At 45.4% G+C, this 25,832-nt stretch overlaps 1 protein-coding gene across 3 annotated transcripts in view; it reads left to right on the forward strand.

Annotated features, from left to right (window-relative positions):
- Fbxl20 (F-box and leucine rich repeat protein 20) overlaps positions 1–16,224 on the forward strand; it is a 65,108-nt gene extending 48,884 nt beyond the window's left edge. For all 3 annotated transcript variants that reach the window (XM_028889511.2, XM_028889513.2, XM_028889512.2), the window contains exons 8-15: positions 2,773–2,899; positions 4,303–4,377; positions 5,548–5,678; positions 7,630–7,690; positions 9,014–9,058; positions 9,789–9,845; positions 11,139–11,351; positions 12,614–16,224. In XM_028889511.2, coding sequence (XP_028745344.1) covers positions 2,773–2,899; positions 4,303–4,377; positions 5,548–5,678; positions 7,630–7,690; positions 9,014–9,058; positions 9,789–9,845; positions 11,139–11,351; positions 12,614–12,721 — 817 coding nt within the window. In that variant the 3' untranslated portion in view covers positions 12,722–16,224. The remainder of the gene's footprint in view (positions 1–2,772; positions 2,900–4,302; positions 4,378–5,547; positions 5,679–7,629; positions 7,691–9,013; positions 9,059–9,788; positions 9,846–11,138; positions 11,352–12,613) is intronic.
- The last annotated feature ends 9,608 nt before the right edge of the window (positions 16,225–25,832 follow it).

Genomic DNA, 25,832 nt, shown 5'->3' on the forward strand with positions numbered 1-25,832 from the left:
TGCTGACATTCAAATCACAGGGACATTAATATGAAGTGTCCAGAGATAACTAGGAATTTTGAAACAGAGCAATGTGCCTTATCCATTAGTGAGTAGATGTTCATAGAGGACTGCTTTTTTAAAAAGAAAAAAAGTCAGGTGGTGGTGGTGCACACCTTTAATCCCAGCACTTGGGAGGCAGAGGCAGGCAGATCTCTGTGAGTTCAAGGCCAGCCTGGGCTACAGTGTGAGTTCCAGGACAGGCTCCAAAGCTACACAGAAAAACTCTGTTTTGAAAAAAACCAATAAATAAATAATAAAAAATAAAAAGAAGAGAAAATGGCATGCGTTGTTACACCTTAGTGGTTAAAATGGAGTCTGGAGCCAGGTTGTCCTCTGACAGCTTTGGCTGAACATGGCTCCATTGAGCTTCTCCTTGTAATCTTGGAGCATTGTTCCTAGAATTCCATGAGATACTATCAGCCTGCACTGTAGAAGATTGTGCCTGTATTAAATAGTTTGGGGTAGAAGAGATCTTCATGTACTTCCACCTGACATGTATAAAGTGCTTTAAAAGCTGACTGGCATGTGGTAACAAGTGTTCATCATTTCAGTATTCTCAGTTTCTAAGTTTCTAAGAATCCTACCCAGTACTGGGAAGGCTAGGGCAAGAGGATCATTAGTTCAAGGCCAGTCTGGACTTCACAATGAGACATTCTCCAGCTGAGTGACAGACGCTGGACGACAGTGTTGTGAAAGGTTTTTGTTTTCTTACAGTCGAACCCGGGGTTTTACGTGTGCAAAGCAGGTGCTGTCAGCAAGGCCAACGCCCAGCCTCCCTTTTTCATTTTTGTTTGTTGTGGTTTTCTGTTTGTTTGTTTGAAGACAGGGTCTCATTTTGTATCCCTCTAACTCACTATGTAGACCACGCTGGCCTTGAACTCAGAGATCAACCTGTCTCTGCCTCCAGAGGTCTCTTGAGGTTTTTTTGTTTGATTTTGCCTTTTAATTTTCAGATGGTGTCTCACTATATAGACCAGACTGACCTTGAATTCACTCTATAGTTCAGGAAGGCTTTGAATTTATGATCCTTCTGCCTCAGCCTCTGAACTCTCTGGGATTACAGAGTGCTACCAGACCTGACTTAGAAAAAAAAATTTAAGACAGCATGTCACATATTCCAGGCTGGCCTTGAACTTCTGAAACTCTTGCCTTCAGTTCCCATGGTGGTGGCGCATGCCTTAATCCCAGCACTGGGGAGTTTGAGGTCAGCCTGGGCTACAGAGTGAGATCCAGGAAAGGCTCCAAAGCTACACAGAGAAACCCTGTATCAAAAAAACTAAAAAAAAAGGAAGAAGAAGAAGAGTGAAATACTTATTTCCTTTGGAAATCTACTCTAGACTTTCCTAAGTAATTAGGGTACTATATGTTTGGTTCTGCTTACACACATTAAGAATTAAGCTAGGGCAGGGGCAGTGGTGCTACCCACCTTTAATCCTAGCACTTGGGAGGCAAAGGCAGGCAGATCTGTGAGTTTGAGGCCAGCCTGGTCTACAGAGTGAATTCCAGAACATTGAGGGCTACACAGAGAAACCCTGTGTAGAAAAACCAAAAAAAAAAAAAAAAATTAGCTGTTAACCAAACTCTGTATATTATGGTGCTGCTTACCTATAATCCCAGCGTGAAGGAGGCTGAGGCAAGAGAACTCCTGCCTGTTCAAGCCCAGCCTGGGCTACATAGTATTAAGCCAGCCTGGGCTACATAGCAAGACCCTATCTCAGAGAGAGGAAGAATGAGAGAGTGTAAATGAGATAAAACATGGCTCCTTTTGGAACTCCCTTGTGACTACACAATGTGTCTAAAACTGCTTGACATGTAAGGCCATAAGTACGGTGACACTTAACATTTATAAGACACTTTCACACATATGATCTCATTTATTTATTTTATGCAGCATTTACAGATTTTTTAAAAAATCTAAAAGGTTGTAAGGTTCCGGGTACTACTGAAGCAGCCATGAAATGTGTCTAAGATGTGCTCATCAGTCCCAGGGAGCCTAGAGATGAAAAAGACTTATAAGCATATATTGTGTTGCAACACTAGCTGGTGATAGGAGTGGGTGTCTCAGTTCATGCAAACCTGGGACCGGATGTGGCTAACCTTTGCACTGAGAGGTTCAGACAAACTTCTTAAAGTGACTTGCCTGGAGTCAGATTGTTTATGTTGAAGATGAGCTTAAACCTAGATCTCCTGGCTTTCTTGAAGGGCTTTCCTATAAATAAGCAGGGTACTTAGAGTCATTCAGTCAGTGTTCGCAATGATACAAGAAGGCTTAGAGCCTTCAGTGTTCTGCATGGGACTACACTGATCAGAACAGGCAGAGTCAGTGGAGAAGCTAATGTAGATAAAGGGTGACCATGATCTCGCCTCACTGTGGCCTGCAGAATAAGTACTCTAGAAATGTCCCAGATAAAAAAATACATAGGGCCTTTGTGATTTTTTTTTTTAAATAAAAATTCACTAGAACTTTGATACTAGTAAAATTCCTTAATGGAGAATCTGAGCTTGAATCTGAACTGTCATTGGTTACTCTGTAAAGTTATACTAGCCATTTAATTTCCATTTCCAACCTGTATCTGAAAAACAGTATGTGCTCTGTGCTTGCTGGTAAACTGGATTTAAAATTCCCTGCCTAGTGACCCAGTCCCACCCCGTGAACATCACAGAGAGAGACCGGTGGCTTTGGGACTGCTGGAGGTAGTGACATGCTTGTCTGTTTTGTTTTATCCTAAGTGAGGGGTGTCCACTGTTGGAGCAGTTGAACATCTCCTGGTGTGACCAAGTAACCAAGGATGGCATTCAAGCACTAGTGAGAGGCTGTGGGGGTCTCAAGGCCTTGTTCTTAAAAGGCTGCACACAGGTATGCTCCGTGGAGTGCTCGTGAGAGTGAGGAGCTGTGAGCTCTTTAGAGGGATCCCAAGATGTCTGTCCTAAAGAAAGTGGGACTTGTAGATGCCGCTGACTGTGAAGACATGTGCTTACCAAAAGTTAGTGTTTCTCTTAGAATTGAAGCATGGGAAGATTAATATCTGACCAAAGTGTAAATGGGGGAGAAGGGACAAGGTGGAGAGACACTCATGTAGTGTCATTTGTCTATACTAGAAAGAAAGTTTCTTTATTCCTTTGTTACTCTGAGACGAATAGGCAAAAGAGGCAGTCCTGGCAATTTATACTCGTATAACCAGCAGGAATTGTTCATGGATGTGCCAAGTCTACAGAAACTGCATTTTAAAGGTCTCATTTTACCTCCTGCAGTAATGCCACAAGTATACCACTTCATTAAAGAATTCTCAAACCCAGGCATGGAGGTACATCCCTGCAATCCTAGAATTTGGGAAGCTGAGACAGGAGGATCCTTGTGAGTTCAAAGCCAGCCTAAGCTACATCATAAGAGTCTGTTTCCAAAAAAACCAAAACAAACAAATAAACAAATCTGATGAGGTAGCATTAGAAAGAACTGATCGGAGAGTAATGGAGTTGCATGTGCCTGACATTTTTCTGGGGACTGCTAAAGCAGTACCATGGACTCCATTCCAAGTGCCCTCACTGTTTTGCCATGATGGGAAAGTTCTTTTGTCTGAAGCAGAACTTTGGATATATGATTGCTTTAAAACAACAGCTTGAGCTTCTGGTGATTTGTGGAATCCTGAAAAATATTGATTGGCATGCATCGCTGTGATCAATTCCGCCCATCTGTCCCCAGCTCTGTAAGCTTGCACTGCTCCTCAGTGGCAGATAAACACTGGGCTTCATTCTCAGCTCCTTCCCCCAAAGCTTGTCTAAAAAGACATAAAAACTCTCTATGGGTTGTAGAAGTATGAAAATTATTTTGCCTTTGTAATCTTTCCACAACTTGCCATGAATATTTAATTTGTTAGAAACAAAATACATATTCAAACATGATGACTCAAGCTTGTAATTCCAGCTCTGGGAGGCAGACACAGGAATACAGGTCAAGGCCAACCTGGTCTACATAGGGAGTCCAGAGAGAGAGAGAGAATTCGAACCTTAACCTTTTTCTGGATTTGATATTAATAAGAATTTGGTATGACAAGAAGTGACTTCAAAAAATCCTGGTAACTATTACTACTAGGATTGAGACATGATCATGTTTTTTGTTTTTGGGGTCTTTTTTAAATGTGTATGTGGTTCATTGTTCCTTTGCAACTTGGTTAGCTATATTGAGAATGTATTGATGAATGTGTATAGTCTCTTTCTCCTTTAAAACAACGTCATTTATCTCTTATGTTTTAATCTTTTTAGCTGGAAGATGAAGCTCTCAAGTACATAGGTGCACACTGTCCTGAGCTGGTGACTTTGAACCTGCAGACTTGCTTAGTAAGCATCCCTTCCCATAATGCTTCTGTGTTAGTAATTCCTCCTAGTAACATTTCAAAAGTTTTATCAAAAACAGTAGCTTACACCTATAATCCCTGGACTGAAACCCCAGCGCTGAGCAGATTGGGACAAGAGACTCATGAGTAGAAGGCCGGCATACGTTATGTAGCAAGCTCTAGACCAGACTAGGCTGCATAGTGAAACCCTGTTTCAAAGACAGATCAGGCTTAGTGACTCACTCCTGTGATCCCAGCAGTTGATAGCCTGAAGCAGAAGAATTGCCATGAACTCAAAGCAAGCTGAGTTACATAGTGAGACCCACACAAATGTTTATATACCCTTTCCTTTGTGTATTTTTTTATTTTGAACATAGTCTGATTATGTAGCCCAGGATGGCCTTGAATTTATCCTCCTGCCTCGGTCCTTCCAGTGTTAGGGTTATCGGTGTTTGCTCATACACGCAACTCCGACATTTTACTTAATAATTGTTTGTTTGTTTTTCGAGACGGGGTTTCTCTGTAGTTTTGGTGCCTGTCCTGGATCTTGCTCTGTAGCCCAGGCTGGCCTCAAACTCACAGAGATCCACCTGCCTCTGCCTCCCGAGTGCTGGGATTAAAGGTGTGCGCCACCACCGCCCAGCTTACAATTTACTTTTTCATTAATAATTTTCAGCTATGCTTGCAAATATGTTTATACTCTTCAAAGACTGCTATTCTAACGGCACAGTGGCGCACACCTTTAATCCCAGCACTCGGGAGGCAGAGGCAGGTGGATCTCTGTGAGTTCAAGGCCAACAAAGTCAACAGAGTGAGTTCCAGGACAGCCAGAGCTACACAGAGAAACCCTGTTTCATAAAAGAAAAAGAATACTGATGTTTTTAACTGTTCTCAGGTTTTATAGCGTTTTAAATAAGCCCTCACCATGATATGCCCCAAGCTGTTCCCAGTACCCTTAGGTTGAAAAGAGTCTAACCCCTCTCTTGAGACAGAGTGACCCCAGCTGCAGAGCCGGCAGGAACTAGGAGCGACTGTTGCCCCTAGGTTTGGGTATCTGGTAGATGTCCAGGCCGCCTAGACTCCTCAGGGTTGCTGCTTCCACAGAAGTATCCTTATTTTTTTTTTTTATATAAATAATGTATATTGATTTTTCTCACTTTTCTGTTTGTCTTAGCAAATCACAGACGAAGGTCTCATCACCATATGCAGAGGGTGTCATAAGCTGCAATCCCTCTGTGCTTCTGGGTGCTCCAATATCACAGATGCCATCCTGAACGCGCTAGGTCAGAACTGCCCTCGGCTTAGGTAAACATGGTCTATTTAGCTTTAAAAAAAAAAAAAAAAAAAAAAAAAAAAAAAAATCACGGGATGAAGAAGCTGCCTTTATCCATGTTTTTCCCTTGGAATTTTCCAACTGTAAGGCACTGCACTGACACTGCCCTTCCAGCTGACTACCTACTGGCTTTGTTAATGTCGTGAATAAGGAATTGGTCTAACTGGTCATAATAGAAAAAATCAGTACTTTCTTTAAATTCCTTTCTCTGCTTTTTTGGTTTTTCAAGATAGGTTTCTCTGTGTAGCCTTAGCTTTCCTGGAACTTGCTCAGAGATTCCTTTCTCCGCTTTTTAAAAGCCCATCCTGAGGCTACTTATTTTGTTGTAATCCATGGAAGAAAAATGTTCTAAACTTAGTTCTGCAGGAGAACTTTTTGTGTGTATCCTCTTTTATGTATGTATGTATTTATTTTGAGGCAGGGTCTCTCTATTATGTAGCTCTGGCTATCCTAGGACTCACTATGTAAAGCAAGCTGGCCTCAAACTCAGAGATCCACTTGCCTCTGCTTCCTGAGTGCTGGGATCAAAGGCGAGTGCCGCCATGCCTGACCATGTTTATCATCTTTTAGAAGAGCTATGTTACTCTGTAGGTCTTCTGCTTGAATATGGGAATGTCTGGGTGTTTACCCAGAGTTTTCTGTTAGGATGCACATGGTATCAAACCATAGTGGTATTCTGGAAGAGCGAGCACAATGCTGCTTTGTATTGAGTGTGGATGTCCCCGGTGACTTACAGTGATAGTTAGGTGCTGTTTTAGGTGCTTTACAAATACTGATTTTTAACATAAGCACCGTTTCTATCTTCATATCCTAGAAGAGAAAGCCAGAGTCCAGGGGGTGAAGTGACCTGTGAAAGTCCACAGCCAGTAAGTGCATGAGCAAGGATTCCAAGACAGGCCTCTGTTACCAGAGCCCACGAAGGCACTTTCTTACACATAGTAACAATTATAAAGCAACAAATCTAAAGACTTTTTTGATGATTGCCTAGTGATGGCCTAACTATAGTTGCTGACAGTATCGAGGTTTCTTCCTGGTTTATAGTACCTTCAGCCTAGAGTAGAGTTCTTCTCAGGGGCTGAGAAATAACCAAACCTCCAGAAAACAATTGGGATTAAGACGTCTCTACTTTAGAGCTAGGGCTCTCAGCTCCACCCTCCTGTGTGTCTGTTACATTGTGAGAGTACCAAGGCTCCGCTCTGTGTTCTCCTTATAGCACCCATTTCTTTTTAGTTGATGAGGATTTACTGTGCTTTGACTTTACCTTTTGACTTTGGTTGTGAGGGTGTTTAGGGAGACATGGTCTTTGGTGCCATCACATAGCACAGATGTTACCAGACTTTACACGGGAAAGAGCAACTTTTGATCTCGCAGTCCTGTGGGTAGTATGAGGTCAGTGGTTAGCAGGTGCTGAATAGGAGAGTGGCTGCCATCCTGGCTTTCTTCTGCACGCCCCAGGGCTTCATACCTGGGCTAGACCTGTCCTCTCATCGAGTTTTTAAAGCTGTTGAAATCTGCAGAGACCTACATGAAAGACAGAAAATAGTTTACTTCAGTGACAGATGAACTAAAACAGAGTATTTATCTCCATTTCCTTTGTTTTCTAGGAGCAGGCTGCCCTCTTTGGGTAAGCAATATGTCATCAAGAAGGCTTTTAATGAAATTTGTCATTAACTACAAGCTTCAGTTATATTCCTCTGTATTTGATTACATCCCCCTGACATGTGGTATTGACAGGACCTCTTTATGATAACTACATGAGAACAAACAGCAAGATCTGCATACAACCTTGTTCAGTTATTAAAGTCACTCTATATTATAAGTGTTAGAGAATAAAAGATTGCTTTCTTAAATTCTTGCTGTTTTAGTAAAACCAGGTTTCATGAACAAAGACCTAACTTTCTTTTCACTTTGTTCTTTTAATAGAATACTAGAAGTGGCCAGATGTTCCCAGTTAACAGATGTGGGCTTCACTACTCTAGCCAGGGTAAGTGTTTCTCCAGGTTCTATAGTTGGCTTCCATAGGTTTTCAGGATTGGGGGAGAGTGTTATTTCAGAGGGAAGCAGCAAAAAGAGAAACTTAGCATGGCAGCAGAAGTAGGTGTGAGACAGGGGGACCTCCTCTGTGGCTGTCTGAGCCTTCTTGTGAGAGCTATAGACCTGATGCCCACAGAAAAGGCAGCCGGTTCTGGAAGTGCAGACGTGTTGGAGAGCTCTGTTTGGGGAGACTTTGAGTTCTCTGCAGTTTTATTAAGATGGTGAATTAAACTAAGCAGAGGCTTCTGGTACTTTATAAAACTCTGATTCACAGCCAGGCGGTGGTGGCGCACGCCTTTAATCCCAGCACTCAGGAGGCAGAGGCAGGCGGATCTCTGTGAGTTCGAGGTCAGCCTGATCTACAGAGGGAGTTCCAGGACAGGCACCAAAACTACACAGAGAAACCCTGTCTCAAAAAGACCTAAGCAAACCAACCAACCTCTGACTTGGTATGTGATTGAGCAAGAAGAGCGTTCAAGGAGATACAAGCCTGGTTAATAATATACCAGTCACTAGAAACTTTTCTGTACTTCCAGGGGATTTGTACTTATAGTGGTTTATATAAAACACTGTAGAATTACAGCATTTCCTTTTGTGTTGTTGTGTTAGTTTGTTTGTTTCTTTGTTGAGACAGGGTTTCCCTGTGTAACACCCTGACCGTCCTGGAACTCTCTCTGCAAATCAGGCTGGCCTTAAACCCAGATCTGCGTGGCTCAATCAATAACTACATTTTAAATTGTATTGACTTCGATCAATATTAAAGAATAAGGGGAATGTAATTTGCTGAGCTATTTTTTTTTATTTATTTAAAAAAGATCTCTTTGGCCCGGTGTGGTGGTGGTGCACGCCTTTAATCCCAGCACTCGGGAGGCAGAGGCAGGCATGGGTGGATCTCTGAGTTCGAGGTCAGCCTGATCTACAGAATGAGTTCCAAAATAGTCAGGGCTGTTACACAGAGAAACCTTGCCTTGGAAAAAAATAAATCTCGTTGTTAGCCTAGTATTAATTTTTGGTAAAATTATCCCTTTGAACTTAAAAAATGTTCAGTATTTAAGTGTGAAATAATTGAGACATTTTACTGTGGTCAAAGTCTTCTTAAATTTATTATTTATTCAGGGATGATGATATACATTTATAATTAGTCATAGCCCATGGAAAGCTGAGGCAGGTGGAGCATGGGTTTGAGGATAGTCTCCTAGTTTTTTTTTTGGCTTTTATAATTTGCCAATGTTTTAAAAGTTTGTACTGAATTTTATGGCATTGTACTTCATAGAACTGCCATGAGCTTGAAAAGATGGACCTAGAAGAATGTGTTCAGGTAAGCATGTGCTTTGTTCACCGGAGCATTGTGATAGAAACAGTATGGTCTTGTAGAATGCCTGAACCTCTCCCTTAGGTAGGACACTGGAGTACTTGACCATGTCCCTGATTTTCCGCTCCCTGGGTATCTTCCAGGCCCACGGGAGTGGTGTTTGAGCAGACAGTGCATGACAGCCACTGTTTGTTAGGACATGAACCCCATCCCTCGCCTCCCTGCCTGCCTGAGTGCCCTCTGTCTTCACCATGCCAGTCCCTCTGAACAATAACCTGCCCTCTACACTCGCCAGTTCTCAGAGCCTCGAAAGCTGTGTCTAAGAGAAATAAAGGTTGGAGAGGAGCTGTGGACCGATGTTCTAAAGTTTTTATTTAGTTTAAAATATTTAGTAAAAATGGAGAGATGGCTAATTTAATTAAATTTTAACACAATTTTTAAAAAAAGTAACAGTTTTAAATAATGAAGGCTTAAAACCCAGAAAAGGTTCTTGGAATCTGGCAGTTTAGGCAAAGCTTAGGGAAATCATTTTTTCAAAAGCAAAAAGGAGATATCTGAGGCCAGGAGGCGGTGGCACACACCTTTGATAAGGGGGGGGCGGGGAATGTCTGAGGTAGACCCTAAAGAGACTACCCCATACTAGCTAGCATCAAATGCCCTTGGAGTTTGGGGGTTGTGTGGTATGTGTGTGTGTGTTATAGAATTTTACCTACAACAAACTTACTTGTTTTTTTAGATCACAGATAGCACATTAATCCAGCTTTCTATACACTGTCCTCGGCTTCAAGTATTGGTGAGTTTGACTTTCAGTGTTTTGTATTTTTAATTAGTTATTAATTATTTAATTTATTTATTTATTTAAAAATTAGATTTATTTACTTTATGTGTCTGGGTGTTTTGCCTGCACACACCACTTATATTTGTTCCTGTTGGATCTCCTGGAACTAGGGTTACAGATGGTTGTAAGCCATCGTGTGGGTGCTGGGAACCGAATTCTGGCTCTCTTTAATATCTTATTGTGTGTGTGCACCTATGCCATGATGTACGTGTGGAGGTCAGAGAAAAACTTTCTGGAGTCAATTCCCTCCTGCCAACTCTACATGGCTTCTGGTAAGCGAGGTCGGGTCACCAGGCTTAGAGGCAAATTCTTCTACCCACAGAGCCATCCCCCAATCCCACCTTAGAGTGTTTTATGTGTTATTATATCTAATCAGTTACATTGATAACCAGGTGTGGTGCTGTGTGCGCATAATCCCAGCACTCAGGAGGCTGAGGCAGGAGGATAACCTAGAGTTTAAGTCCACCCTGGGTTATATTGTAATGTGCATTTGCATAACAAAAACCCAGAATCAACCAATGCTTTCCAGGACAAGGTCAAAACAGAATACAGAACACTTCATGTATTTGAGCCAGTGCTATCCAGAATTGGGTTGGGTGTTCTGAGTTTCCCAGAACTAGAGTTTAAGGAAAATTGGTCAGATTATGTATGATACTAGCACCTGATGGCTATAAAAGTCATTGTCAGCTAGTTGTTCATTTGTTCCCCTGAATGAGATAGTCCATATTTCCTTCCGATTTCCTAAAATATTGAGTATGAAAAGCTTGAGGCCTGTCTTGCCCTACAGGTAAGAGAAGTGTTAATTTGAGGAGTGGACTTTTTTTTTTGAGACACTATGGTCTCACTATGTAGCCCTGGCTGTCCTGGAACTTCCTATGTAGACCAAGCTGGCCTTGAACTCAGAGATCCTCCTGCCTCTGCTGGAATTAAAGGGGGGTATACCACCATACCTGGTAGGGGTGGGTAATTTTTAAAGCCGTCCTACTTTGTGAAGTAGTTCACAGTCATTCCATGAATTCACAAAATAAATTTAGAATTATACTGACGGGGAAAAGGAAAAAGGCAGTCGTACATGCTGAAAGCAGAGACCATCAGCTTTGGTCTGCATTCTTATTTCATCATGCATGGCTCCAGATGACACTCTAGTCACCAGGACCAACCAGAGGGTCTGTGTTGGATTTTGACTTAAGCCTGTGGCAGGAGGAACGTCAGACGATACTTGTTGTCCATCTTTGCTCTCGGTTGCAGAGTCTTTCACACTGTGAGCTGATCACAGATGATGGGATTCGTCACCTAGGGAATGGGGCCTGTGCCCATGACCAGCTGGAGGTGATTGAGCTGGACAACTGCCCGCTCATCACCGACGCGTCCCTGGAACACTTGAAGAGCTGTCACAGCCTTGAGCGAATAGAACTCTATGACTGCCAGCAAATCACGAGGGCTGGAATCAAGAGACTCAGGGTAAAGCCGCACCACTCCTCAGCCCCACCCTGCCCTCATCTCTCCTGTTCTTGTCTCTTCTTTGCCAGATTGAGACTCTCATGATTTCTTTCTTTTAGTTTCCTTGGCTATTTAGCAAGGGAGGAAAAAAACTAACAACTAAAAAAGACCCCATGCTAGAATTTGATCCTAAAGGAAAGGGAGGAATGGCCAAGAAAATATCTGGCGGGGCCTGGTGTGTATCCTGGTGGTCAGAGGGCTGAGAGGAGAATCCTAAGTGCAGGGCTGGGCTGGGCTGTAGAGTGAGCTCAGCCTCCACACGGGCTGTTTAGTGAGACCCTGTGAGAATGTAGTTGAGGGGTAGAGAGTTTGCCTAGCCTGTAGAGGGAGAGGTGGTACGGAGCAAGAGGGGGGATAGATATGGGAGATGGTACGTCTCCGCCCTTGCCTCAGGAAAAACACTGTGGCGACCACAGCTTCTCTCAACAGAGAAAAAGGGCTCCTGGAATAGTGGAAACCTTGCATCCACAGGCAGACAGTTGCCGGCCAGCTAGAGCAGTGTTTCCTGGTATTTTCAGACAGTGTCATGGAGCCCAGATGGCTGCGAATTCAATGTGTAGTAGAAAAGATGACCTTGGACTCATAATTTTCCTGCCTCCTCCTCTTAAGTGTTAAGGTTACAGGTATGCACCCCCAGCGTGGCTTAGAGCCTCTGATATAGCATACTGTGTGGTGCCTGGACCTGACCACCAGGAGACTCGCCCTCTCTGATTCTTCAGGAGACTGTTTTGTTCAAGTTATGTAGCAGTTTTCCTGTTTACTGAGCTGAGGATGTGTCTAGAGATGGTAAGGTCCTGGAAGATGTGGCTCCCCACTTTTGTTCCCTCTCTATAAGGAGCATACTGCCTTAAACCTAGTAAGTATTCAGACATAGAAAGACTAGAAACATGTTTTTTTTTTTTTGGAGCTGAGGATAGAACCCAGGACCTTGCTAAATCTCCAACCCCAAGAAACATGTTTTAATTAGAAAAGTAATCATTTTAAATTTGTCTAGCTTCCTCCAGCTATGGGAGTAACTGTGAAGCCCTTCGGGACAAGATGAAAAATGAGAATTGTTTCCATTCCCATCCCCTCCGTAGAACAGAGTAGAACCTAGGCCTCCTCACATCCTGAGTAGGGCTTAGCCAGCCCTGCGCTCCCGCCCTTCCGCCCCTTGGCTTCTCTGAGAAACAACATTGCTCCTGTCTAAGCGCTCTCTTGTTAATGTTTCTGTCTTGTTTCAGACCCATTTACCCAACATTAAAGTCCACGCCTACTTCGCACCTGTCACTCCGCCCCCGTCAGTAGGGGGCAGCAGACAGCGCTTCTGCAGGTGCTGCATCATCCTATGACGATGGAGTGGTCAGCTCGGTGGACTGAGTATTTAATGACACTTCTAGACTTGCCATGGAGTCTCTCCAGTGGAAGCGAACCCAGGATTCTGGGCAAGGGTTACAAAAGCAAGGGCAGCGTCCAGATCCCCAGAGCCACACATACACAGGCACATGCCCTCACCCCGTCCGCTGCAGTCCGTGACCATGGCACTGAAGTTCGTACTGGCTGTACCAAGTGGATTGGTAAAACTTAGCCATTCCTATTGGATGTGCCCAGAAGAAATCTTAGGCCATGGTAGAGGGAGGGGACATTCCAGCAAAACCCAGTGTTACTGCTACTGTGGTTTCTTTATTTTATTAAAAGGTTTCTGTGGGGATTTTGAAACAGTAACTGCAATCTTCCAGGGTGAAAGGTAGCATGGAAAACAATATATGATGAATCCAGGGACCAGAAAGAAAATGTCTTTGCATCCTAGAAATGGTAGCCATCCATTGGGAGATGCTTACGAAACTTCTGCGCTTCCTGTTTCCATGCCAACATGCTGAGCATGCTCACAAAGAAGGCTCGTCCACTCATCTGGTGTTTTAGTATTTGGCCCAGAGGTTTCCTTAGCAGCTGTATTGAAATTGCTGGGGTCCAAGTATGATTCCTTTTCCTTAGCTGCTCGGTCTGTCCCTGTCACTGTGCACCCCCTGCTCTGCTCACCGCCGCACTCGGGCTCGGTCTGCTCCGGTCACGGTCTGCTGCTCACTCAGTTGTTACTCCTTTGCTGTTGTGTTTACAGTTTGCATTTGGGATGATTAGTTGGGGTTACCAAACATTTTTAAAAGAAACATCAATAAATATTTTTTTAATCTAAATTTTACCATTAGGGGACCCTGCCTGAGTCTTTGCCAGTCTGGAAGGAAAACTTAACGGGAGCAGGAAAGTTAGGAAAAGAAAGAGTTGACTGTTTGGATGAAAGGAAACTGGCCTTTTGGTTTCTGTTGTATCTTCTGCTGTCCACTCATTTGCACGGTGTTCTCAGTGTCCCGCACATTTCCCTCTTCCAAACTTGGTGAGCTTAGTAAGAAAGGAGAAGTGACCATTAGTGTGAAGTGGATGGCAAATCCCCAAAGCAAGCCCGGATGTGCCCACTCCCCGAGCTCAAGCACAAGTGGCCGATGTTGTCCTGTGCTGACAGGGACATGGTGAGGTCTCTCTCTGCCTGTCTGCAGTCACTTCAGTCACTTGCTTTGCAGCGGTGTGGGGGCTGGGTGGTTACAGTTGGTTTCTGGAGCCTCCCCCTGTTGAATCCCACCAGGGATACTGGAAGAGCTCTGTACCAGCCAGCTGCCTGGGTCAGGGGTAGCAGGCTTGTATGGAACGGTGACGCCTCAGAAGACCCAAGCGTGCAGCCTGCTCCCTCCTGCTCGCTGCAGACTTCCTCTGAGTGGGATATGAAGGCAGCCAGGCAGGGGCATTGGGGCCGCCAGAGAACCTGGAGAGGGAGTGAGGGGCTCAGTGTCCATACCAAGCCTGGGACCTGGCCCCCCACGCTGAGGAAAGGGGTTTAGTACCTAGTACCTATGGCTCAGAGTCAAGAAGAAGCCTCTTCAAAAAAAAAAAAGACTCACAGAAAATGAGAGAAGTTAAGTGAGTTTCTAAAGCATATTTCTAAACTCCAGTGTTAGAGGCCTTGTGTGATGTTTAATAGGGTGTTGGGGGAAAGGCTTTTTAGGATGTGGATGTGCAAGCCAATATGATCCCAAGATGTTAAAAGGGTTGTGTTAATGCTATAGGTACTGGTTCTACCAGAATATATAAGAATAAAGTCTGATTTATTTCTCCATTAATGTAGAAAACAATCAGATGGAAAGGTCCTAGAATTCTATACTACCAGATTTATTTATCATATTAAATGTATTTAAAATCTTATTTTATTATGCTCTTTTGAAAGCAAAATTACTTGTGTTTTTTTATTCCTTCTCCCCCTCATGTTCAAATTACCTTGCAAGAAATTTCTTCTTTCCTCTGAGACCATTTGTTGTGTTGCCAAGCCAACTAACTGGGCTTGGCTCCTGGGCTCCAATTCCCCTCCCCCTCAGCCAGCATCCTGAGTGAATGGGACTGCAGTGGCTCACACTGCTTTACCTGGCAGGAATATTTTGCACACCTCCACCACCAAGACAAAGTCTTACTCTGTAACCCTGGCTGGCCTGGAATTTGTGGTTATCTTCCTGCCTCAGCCTCCCAAATGCTAAGATTATAGGTGAGAGCCACCATATCAGACTCATTGTACTTTTAAAGTTTGACTCAGTGCACACATAGATGTATCCACACTTCCAAATGTACTTAGATTTAGATCCCTAAGTCTCTCAAACAAAGCTATCAGCCCTAAACTGTGTTGTTTGTTTTTGTCCCCTAAGTGCCTAATGAGTTGACAGTAAACCCTGAACACTAACCTTTAGTAGACGTACATTTGAATTGCCTGAGGCGAAGCCTTTCAAGCACGTTGAACGAGTCGGCTATTCACCAGTGTGTCAGAGGTCTTGAAAATGCTGTTTTTCTTCTCAGAGTGTAGCCACATGCAGGTTCATCGGATTTGTCTTGGTGACCTTTGCTGTTAAGGCAGATTCCAACCTTTCTGGGCCAGGAACATAAACAAAAGGAGAAGGCCTATGGCTGTGCTGCCCTGGCTGCATATGGCCAGGCAGGAGACATGTTCCTTTCTCAAATAACATCAAGCCCATCATGCTTGGAGGAAAAGAAATGTTTTTTTAAATGTTGATTTGAATCCTACACCAGCTTATTACACTAAGACTCTGTGTTTCAATCAGGTGGAAAGAGCCCTGACATCTGAATATAAATGCTTCCTGTCTACATGTACAGAATACTTCTAAGAGTTCAGTAGGGTTTTGGTGTGGTTGCTTGGGTTTGGGGTTTTTTTCGGGGCCATGGATGGAACCCAGGACCCTTGCATGTATGTTCTCTACCACTGAGCTGTAAAACTTAATATGAGAAATTCCCCTTTGGAAAAGCCTGTTGGGGGTTGCCAAGACGACTCGGAAGGGCAAAGTGCTTGCCATGCAATCCTGATAATGGAGTTTGACCTCAGAACCCACATAAAAGAGCTGGATGTAATGTGCATCCATGATTCCAGCACTCCTGTAACAGAGGCTTGAGGGCCAGCCGTCCTGGAGAACATAGCACGGGCAGAAACCAGAGAGACCTTGCCTTGAGAGGATGTGGAAGGGGAGTGACTCCAGGAAGTTGTCCTTTGACCTCCACACAAGCTGGCACGCATGTGCCTGCACTCGCACAATAAAAACATAATTAGGAAGAAAATAAAAGCTCTGGGAGCCAGGTGTGATGGTGTGTGTCTGAGAGCCAGGCCAGGTTGGGATGCATAGCTGGAGACTGCCTCTGAAAGGACGAAGAAGCCCGTGGGTCCATTTGTCTAATTTTATACCCACCCCAGAATATGCCTTTTATGATGAAAAAAAAAAGATCTAGAATTAAATGGGCCTAATTAAGATGACACCCATGATCTCAGAGTTTGAGGTCAGCCTCAGCTGCATAGTGACATTCTTTTTCAACATGCTAAGGCACCCTCAAAGATGTTGCCCAAAGCCTCAGAGTGGCCAGAAGGAATTGTCGGGAGGAAGTTCTTGACTACACAGATAATCTTTATTTGTGAGCAGCGTCCCCACGTCATCTGTCGTATCCCGCCACCAACCACTGCTGCGTCTCTCTCAGCCCTACTAAGGTGGTCTCTTCCCAGTCCTTCAGCACCTGCCTTGGGCCTCTGTCTGAACTCCTCTCTATCACAGGATGTGTCCAGTCTAGCATCTGGGATCCCTTCCCCTGTTCAAAGCAGGCTGTCAAGGGCAGCACTGAATCTAGGACCTGTCAAGCGGAAGTGGTCCAAGTCATTTCTTACTTGATGGTCTTGATGTTTGATTTTGGGCTTTGAGTTAGATTTGAGGTCAGACTGATGGCTTTGAAAGAGTAAAGGGACCTAACTTCTGTTAGTATTTGGTATATGTAAGCACAGTGTGCTTAATGTTTTAAAAATGCATTTTATTTTTCCTACTCTGACCTTTACACCTCTTCTGGATGTAAAAGTATCCCTCAGATAGTTTTTGTAGTTTCTGGTCAGATTTCTATGTCTACTAGGTTAATTTAGCAGATGTAAGTCAAAAACGGTATTTTAATCATTTTCAAGGGAAACTTGGTGAATAACTTCCCATGTTCTGTTTGGGGTGTTCTGTGCTGTTGAAAACATTTGTTGTGATTCATTCATTGAGAATGAATGCTTGGGCCACTGAAGTCCAGGCTGGGCTGTTTGTAGCTGTGAGGCACTGAATTCCATTTGGGTTTTGTTGTTGTTGTTGTTTGGTTGGTTTTTTAGTTATCTTGTAAACTGTGTTTGGAGCATGCCTTGACCTGATATGGTTAGGAAGGGTGAGAGTTGTCCCTGGAAAGAGGAGAGTGACTTCCTGTCTGTCTGTGTGGCCAGCCCCTTAGGTGACAGTGTTGAGACTTCATTGATCTTTGTTGAGATGGCTCAGCAGGTCAGTGTGTGTCCTGGACATGCCTGGCACCTGAGTTCTGACAGTGAAAAGACAGAACTGGCTGCTGAAGGTTGTCCTCTGACTTGGGGATAGATACTATGGAGTGCACACACATATGCACACATGCTGTAATAATAAATCAAATGCTTTTTTGTTTGCTTTTTGAGACAGGGTTTCTCTGTGTAGCCCTGACTGTACTGAAACTCATTCTGTATACCAGGCTGGCCTTGAACTCAGAGATTTATCTGCCTGCCTCTGCCTTCTGGGTGCTGAGATTAAATGTGTGCGCCACCACCACCCCCACCACCTAGCAATAAATAAAATGCTTAAAAAAATAAGACTTATTTCTCTTCAAGTCGGGCAGCTCATCTAGTTGTTGTCAGTGAGAGGGTGGACAAGGAAAGAGCCCTGTTGGATGGGTTTCTGTCCTGTGGGTCCTGCTGAGAGGCCAGGGATGAACCCAGCCTTGGATGGGAGGAGCTAAGAGGATGTTTGGTTCGAGGTCTTGAAGCAGAAACCCTTAAATGACCTGAGGACAAAAAATTCTAAATCAGAAGGATGAGGGGGAGTAAGAATCTCACTTCGTCACCTTTATTTTTATCTTAGATTTGCATTGGAAGATGCAGAAAGCCGTGTGTCAATAGGGTGTGATTAGCCCTGCTGGTTTGAGAATAAAATTTGGCTGTAAATGCTATATCCAAATGTTCCGACTTCACATCTTCATTCTCCAGCAGAGAATATACACTGTTTAAGCACTGGCTGCTTAACCCTCCTTTTTTTTTTTTTTTTTTTGTTTTTGTTTTTGTTTTGTTTTTGTTTTTTTTTAACCTGCCGGAAACTATCCCAGGAGGCAGGTGAGTTTTTATATATGAAAGGCTTCTGCAACTTCCTGTTCAAGCCAAGTCTGCCTGTGTTGTCCATTTTGACTCCTACATCTCTGGAGGCTTTGATCCCATAGGCTCTTAGGAAAGTCAGTTCATTAGCCTCTCACTTTAGTCTGAGTGAATCTTGGAAGTTGAAGAAAGTTACGTGTAATATTCAGGAGGAAAAGCTTTTGTTCTACAGATCACATGGGGGGGGACCAACATCCCCCCCCCACGTGTGATCTGTAGAACATTCATGCTTTTGTTCTACAGATCACATGGGGGGGACCAACATCCCCCCCCACATGTGATCTGTAGAACATTCATCTGCAAACCCTCGATCTCTGCCCTGTGAGGGTTTGGTCTTAAGACTTTGTGGAGTTGAGTTTGCACCTGAGTGTGGGTGCATCTCAGCCAGAGTGGTGCCTAGAGCCAGGAGCAAGCAGAAACCTGATGACCTCTTTCTGGTATGTGTTTTCCAGCATCTTCTCTTTTGAGTTGGCAGTCAGAAATGATAGGCAGGGCTCAGGGGAGAGGATCATTCTAGAACTGGGATGCTTTGCCTCAGGAAGAGCGTCTGTCCTGAGCTCAGGACTGCTGCTTCCCATGTGAGTCACTGTGTGTCTTCATCTCATCAACTCCATGCCCCTTCGGTGGCAAGAAGGGCTTTCCTGCTGCTTCTGGGTGCGGCTTTGGTGCCAGGACAGGAGTGTGGGACAGTGAATAACAGTCTTCACCCCAGGAGGAGGTAGTGGGAGAGGGGTGTCTCCCACCAAACCCCCAGAACCGGGAGATCTAAGATCTTTGAAGTATTGTCTCTCTGCTCCACTAACTACCTGTGTTAACTCAGATCCGCTCTGAGTTGCTGCTTGTATGTGTTTCTCCCTCAGCCTAACATTTCTCAGCCCCTGAAAACATTCATCCACTCATTTTCAGTGTCTGAGGACTTCTAAGGTCTTAGAAAATCTACTTGAAATTGACTGAGTGGTCTGACCCGTTGGTTTATTGCTCTCCTGAGAGACACGTGACTCCCCCATTCCTGCAATAGGACTTGGATAAGTGGACCTGTGCTTGCTCTCTGGTTTACATAGAAGGTTTGTCACCTTGTACACAAAAGGATCATTTCTCCATTTTGGATGACTGTTACTTTCTATCGCACACAGGAAAAGGGGAGCCTGATACCTTTGACGCCCCTCCTTCCCACACCCACCCATAATGCACTAACTTCTAGATCCTGTTGACACATGTCCAAGAAGCTTCATCAGCTCCTCCTCCCCATGATGTGGCTGCAGCACTGACCCCTAGGATCAGTGATCACTACATCAGAGGGTGTCTGCCCTTCTCCCCCATTCCTGTTTGACCCACTCTGGCCGCCTTCGTTTTCCTCCCAGGCATTAGTTCCAGTTACTATGTCCTGGTGGTTCTGCCCAACTTACCCACCTTCCAGTGCCCCTGAGAGCACAGCCCTGAGTGGTCGGTGGCGTGTGCAGAGCTCAGAGCACTGTGAGGACTGACTGCCCCTTCCTGTCAGACTGCTCAGGGACAGAGATCGATGGGCACCTGGTGCTGTCTGAGGAACTCTGCCGTCTTCGCTCCCGCACCCCTGCTCCCGCCGACTCCCTGAGGGGGAGCCTCGTGAGGGGCAGTCACATGGTTGTGCACCCCATGCCCCAGCTGCTGAGCCTGACCTGGACTTTGTTGTGTGGGAGCTGCGGCTTGCTCATTTCTCCCCAGGCCTGCGCCAACACTCAGCCACTCCCTGGGCCCCGCACAGTCCCCAGTGGGGACTTACCAGTTCCATTAGCTACGTGACTGTGTACAATACTTCCAACACCCAAGGATGTGGGGTGGGGAGGATTGTTTCAAATAAATAAAATCCAAGGAGGCAGTAGACAATTCTTTTTGCTTTAAAATCTTTGGACTAAAGAAATGTTTTTATATATATATATAAATATATAAGGTAAATTGTTATGTAACTATTATTGTTTCCTGTATGTTCTAATTTTGTTTTATGATGTAATTAAAGGAAATAAGCTGTGAAGACTTTTCATTTTCCTGTGGGAACAGCTGACTCTGAGCTGTGATTCCTAATGTGGCCCCTAGGACTGCAAAGGCTCTTGGGGCTGAATGAATAAACTTTTGGGGTGGCATCATTGCTTTTTAAATACTCCTTACCATCTTTATTTAAATCTCTTCATTCACTTCACAGCCTTAGTCAGTACTCTCCTAATATCTAATAACTATTGCTTAATACCCCAATTCCGTGAGACTTTAAGAAACATGAAGGGCGTGGTGTAAGAGCTGCCTTAACTAGGTTCACCCACGGGCTCAGCAGTTCAGAGCACTGGCCACCCTTGCAAAGGACCAGGGCTCATTCACAGCACCTACATGGCAGCTCACAACTGCCTGTTAACTCCAGTTCCGGGGGTGTGACGCCCTCTGCAGGCATGTGTGCATGTCTTGTTCTGGGTTGTTGTGAGCCAAATGTGCTCCTAACCTCGGAACCATCTTTCCGCCCACCCCACCCTCTTTTTGACACAGTCTTGCTATGTAGCTTTGGCTGGCCTGGAACTTGATATGCAGGCCAGGCTGCCTTCACCCAAAAGATTTGCCTACCTCTGCCCTCTGAGTTCCAAAATTAAAGATATGTGCCACCATGCCTGGGCCTTAAATCTCTAATTGAAACCTGAAGCCACTGGGCGGTGGTGGAGCACACCTTTAATCCCAGCACTTGGGAGGCAGAGCCAGGTGGATCTCTGAGTTCAAGGCCAGCCTGGTCTACGGAGTGAGATCCAGGACAGGCACCAAAACTACACAGAGAAACCCTGTCTGGGGTTGGGGAGCACTGACTGCTCTTCCAGAGGACCAGGGTTCAATTCCCTGCACTCACATGGCTGCTAACAACTGTAGCTCCAACATCTGACACCCTCACACAGACATACATGCAGACAAAATACCAATGCAAATTATTTTTTAAAAAAAGATCTAAGGGATACACTAAGGTAAATATAGCAGGTCCTTGTGTCCCTTTGGTAGAAATGAGCAAGAGTCAAATTTCTTCATTGCTTGGTACAGTGATGCATTCCTCTAATCCCCAACACTTGAAAGGTGGAGGCAGTTTGAACCCCAAGGCTAGCTTGAGCTGTATAGTGAGACCCTGATTTAAACAACAAGGGGACTGGGAGCTGGAGAGCTGACTCCATGGTTAAGAGCACTTGTTGCTCTTGCTGAGGACCTGGGTTTGTGTCTTAGGGTTGACTATTGCTGGGAAGAGACACCATGACCACAGAAACTCCTCCACCCACCCCTACCCCCACCCCCAGAGCTGAGGATCAACCCAGGGCCTTGCGCTTGCTAGGCAAGTGCTCTACCACTGAACTAAATCCCCAACCCCCACAGGAACTCTTATAAAGGAAACATTTAATTGGTGGCTCTTCGTACATTTTCAGAGGTTCCGTTCATTATCATCATGATGATGAGCATGGTGGGGTGTAGGCAGACGTGGTGCTGGAGCTGAGATTCCTACACGTCTTGCAGACAACAGGAAGTTGACTGACTCACACTGAGGGAAGCTTGAGCAAAAGAGACCTCAAAGCCCGCCCCCACGGTGACACACTTCCTCCAGCAAGACCACACCTCCCAATAGTGCCACCTTCTTTCAAGCTACCAGTTTGGTTCCCGGCACCCACATCAAGTGGCTCACAGCCACCTGTAGCTTCAGCCACCGCCGCCTCCAGCAGCCCAGAGCCCCCATGGCCGCTGCTGACAGCAGGTTCGTGGTGCACAAGTATATACATGCAAGGACTCACACAGAAAAGGCAAAAGTTAACATTTAAAAAAGGCTGGAGAGGTGGCTTAGAGGTTAAGAGCACTGGCTGTTCTTCCAGAGGTCCTGAGTTCAATCCCAGCAGCGTATAATGAGATCTGGTGCCCTCTTAGGGCATGTAGGCAGAGCATTGTATACATAATAAATCTTAAAAAAAAAAAAAAGAAAAGAAAAGAAAAAAAAACAACCAAGTTCAAGTGGAGGCAGAAGGATCAGGTCATCCTTGGCTATGTGACAAATTTGAGGTGAACCTGGGCTACATGACACCCTGTTTCAAACCAAAAGAAAAAAAGTCCAAGGAGGCAGAGCACTTGCCGAACACATGAAATGCAATACATTTGGTTCAATAAACAGCATCACTTAAAAAAAAAAAAAAAAACCCTGGGCATGGTGACGCACACCCTTAATTCCAGCAGAGGCAGAGGCAGGTGGATCTCTCAGTGTGAGGCCAGCCAGGGCTACACAGAGAAACTCTGTCTCATTTTTTTTAAAAAAACAATGTTATCTACAGTACTATGAAAAAACCCTTGGAGCCTATGAAATCATAAATCCCACTTGACATCCTCGCCACCCCCCAACACACATACACAAACTTTGAAAGGCGGTTTGTCATGTATCCCAGGAGAGTCCAAATGGAGTCCTTGTGACTCGTCGGGCTGACTGGTGGAATTACAGGTGGTGGGTGATACCTATACACACCTGCTGTATAAATTGCAGATGATGTCTGAATTAGTCATCTGTGGGCCTCAGAGACCCTTTGAGGGATGTGAGCAGAGGTGGCGGCCTCGCTGTTACCTTTCTGAAGGAGACGCCACCTGGCTCTCTAGACAGGCCAGCTTCCCTTCCCTCTGTCAACCCAGTCAGTCCACTTGTCTGCCCACTCACTTGCCCTCACCAGAGCCCATCAGGTTTAAGATTCAACAAGCGAGTGAATTGAGCCAAGAAAATGTCATGATGAAACCCGTTTTGAGCCCTGAAGAAATGTTTCGGAGGATGAGGACGGCCACTGGGATTTCTGAGGGTAAAGGCGCCTGGGGCCAGCCCTGCCAACCTGACTTCCGTGGTGGAAGGAGAGGACCAACTCTGACCTCCACACTTGCATGTGTGCACCCAATCCACTAAGTGTAATTTAAATTGTTTGTTTGTTTTTGTTTTTTGAGACAGGGTTTCTCTGTGTAGTTTGGGAGCCTGTCCTGGATCTCCCTCTGTAGTCCAGGCTGGCCTGGAACTCACAGAGATCCGCCTGCCTCTGCCTCCCGAGTGCTGGGATCAACAGCGTGTGACACCACTGCCCTACTGTAATTTAAATTTTTTAATTGCAAAAAATGCATAAGGCCAAGTGTGTAGCTCAGTGGTAGAGCATCTCAGTAGAGCTGCATTCAGTCTGCAGAACCACAGAGAGAAAGACGCATCGGAAACTATTCTAAATGTATGGCCTTAATGTGGAGAAAGATCGCTTAAGCCAGGCAGTGGTGGGACAAGCCTTCAATCCCAGTACTCGGGATTAAAACCAAAAAGAAAAGAAAAACCTTTTGATGGGGCAGTGGTGGCGCATGCCTTTAATCCCAGCACTCGGGAGGCAGAGGCAGGCGGATCTCTGTGAGTTCGAGGCCAGTCTGGTCTATAGAGTGAGATCCAGGACAGCCACTAAAGCTACAGAGAGAAACCCTGTCTCAAAAAACCAAAACCAAAACCAAACAAACAAACAAACAGAAACTAAGATTGCTTAAGCCCTTACCGAATGTAACACCTTCAGTTTCATCAAAGGCAGGTGCAGTGGTTGCGGGTTCAAAGCCCTGGGCTTTCTCCCCGGCACTGCCTCGCGGTCTCAGTGCCAGAGGACGGCCACGTTAGTCCTCAGATCTCAAGAGGCAGCTTTAAGTCGCTCCAAGAGGTCTGAATGTTGAGTAGTAGTCTTTTGGAGGCTGTAGAACTTGTTTTTTGCCCAAACCAACTGGGTGGAGGAGTCGGAATCCAACCAGATTGATTTATTTTGTGCCGGGCCACATCCCATTCCCTGCAGAGTTTGAAGAGTGTTTCTACTTAGAAATTCTAAAGCCAGTATAACTGAACAACAAATGTCTTTTCAAAGTTACCTTGCTGGACTGGAGAGATGGCTCGGTGATTACGAGCACTTGCTGCTCTTTCAGAAGACCCAGGTTCAGTTCCCAGCACCCACATGGTGGCTCACAATTGTCAACAACTGATTCCACGGCATCCGACATCTGGTCTCCTTTGGCACAGGCCTGCATGTGGAGCACAGACATTTAAAAAATCTTTTCAAGTTTCATCTTATGGGTTTGTTTTTTGAGACAGCTTTTGCTACATAGCTCCAGCTGTCCCGGAACTCACTATGTAGACCAGGCTGGCCTGGAATTCGGAGATTCTCTTACCTCTATTAATTGGGATTTAAAGGAGAGCACCACCACATCCAGCTAAAAAGTTAGGGTTTTTGTTTTGTTTTGTTTTTCTGAGAGGGTTTCTCTGTGTAGCTTTGGAGCCTGTCCTGGAACTCACTCTGTAGCCAGGCTGGCCTTGAACTCACAGAGATCCACCTGCCTCTGCCTCCCGAGTGCTGTGAAAAGTTAGTTTTTAATTCAAAACTTTTTACAAGGAAGGAGTCAGTATAATGTTTAGTTAATACAGTGTTGGGCAACCGACACTGCTCATGTCAAACCCCGTCTGGATTTTCAGGGGGTTCTCGCCTGTTCAGCTTGGCCGGCCAGAGGGAGGAAGTAGCAAGGGAGCCGTGTCCAGCCTTCGGCAGACCTGTACTGAAAGCAAAGGAAACTAGACACTTGGTTTCTTCTCTAGGATTAAAGCATGGAGTGCTCTTTACCTGGTATCTGGGGGTCAGCTGGACATGGCTTCTGGCACACAGAGCCAGGCTGGCAGCAATCCTGGATTTAGGTCAGAATCCAGTACTAGTCGTCTGAATTGTACACTAAAAATAGCACTCCACCGTCCACACTCACGCTACCTGGGACAGAGCCTGGTGCTCTCCGCAACCAGATGTTTTTGCAGAGCTACATCAGCCTGACCTCCCTCATCTGTGCTGGCCTTGCAGGAGGGCTCTTCACAGTCAGGTTGGTGAGAGCCTTCCAGCCGCACTGCCAGCAAGGGCTAGCGATGAGCACTGTAGAGCGGCTGGAGGGACCCGGCCTCATCCTCCCCTGGGTCATCCAAGAGGCAGAAGGTGGCCTACATGGCTGTCACTCTCTCTGGGCAGATGCCTCGCCTTCTAAAATCTATTTATTTCGTTTTCAAAACACTCTCACTGTGCAACCCAGGCTGGCCTTGAGCTCAGGGTCCAGCCAAGTGTGCGCTGGAATCAGGCCTGTCGAAGGGCCACCTTCCTTTACCACAGCCACAGGTAAGATTCATCTTTGAGGATCGGGAACACCTGAAAGAGGGAAGAGGCAAGGAGCCACACCTGTCTTTGGAGCCAAATGGAGTCCGAGGGAGAGCGGAAGCCGTGTCTGATCAGGACCTCCTTGGGAACATGTAGCTGCCACCTGCCCTTTGACCTGCTGGCTGAGAACGAGGATGCCCCTAGGGCCCTGGTCAAAAAGGCAGTAGCTCTGGTTGGCTAGGAGGGCCAGGCGCTCGGCCAGTTTCCCAATCAGTTCTACAGCACTGAGTTCATCCAGAAAGACCTCTTGTTGATAGAAGCCTGGGGGATGGGCAGCCCAGGAGGCAGGGAAGGTGTTTGCCAGAGGACGGTTGTCCCTGGAGGAAGGGGGTGTCACAGTGACCACCTCATGGAGTAAAGGGGAAGTGAAGGGACAAATGAGAAAAAGAACAGAACACTTGATGGCAAGCCCCCAGGTTAAAGAGATGGGACTCTTCCCTCTGAATGATGACGGGTAACAGAAACCCTGGC

Source organism: Peromyscus leucopus, chromosome 8b, assembly GCF_004664715.2.
Source record: "Peromyscus leucopus breed LL Stock chromosome 8b, UCI_PerLeu_2.1, whole genome shotgun sequence".
NCBI classification, from domain to species: Eukaryota; Metazoa; Chordata; class Mammalia; order Rodentia; family Cricetidae; genus Peromyscus; species Peromyscus leucopus.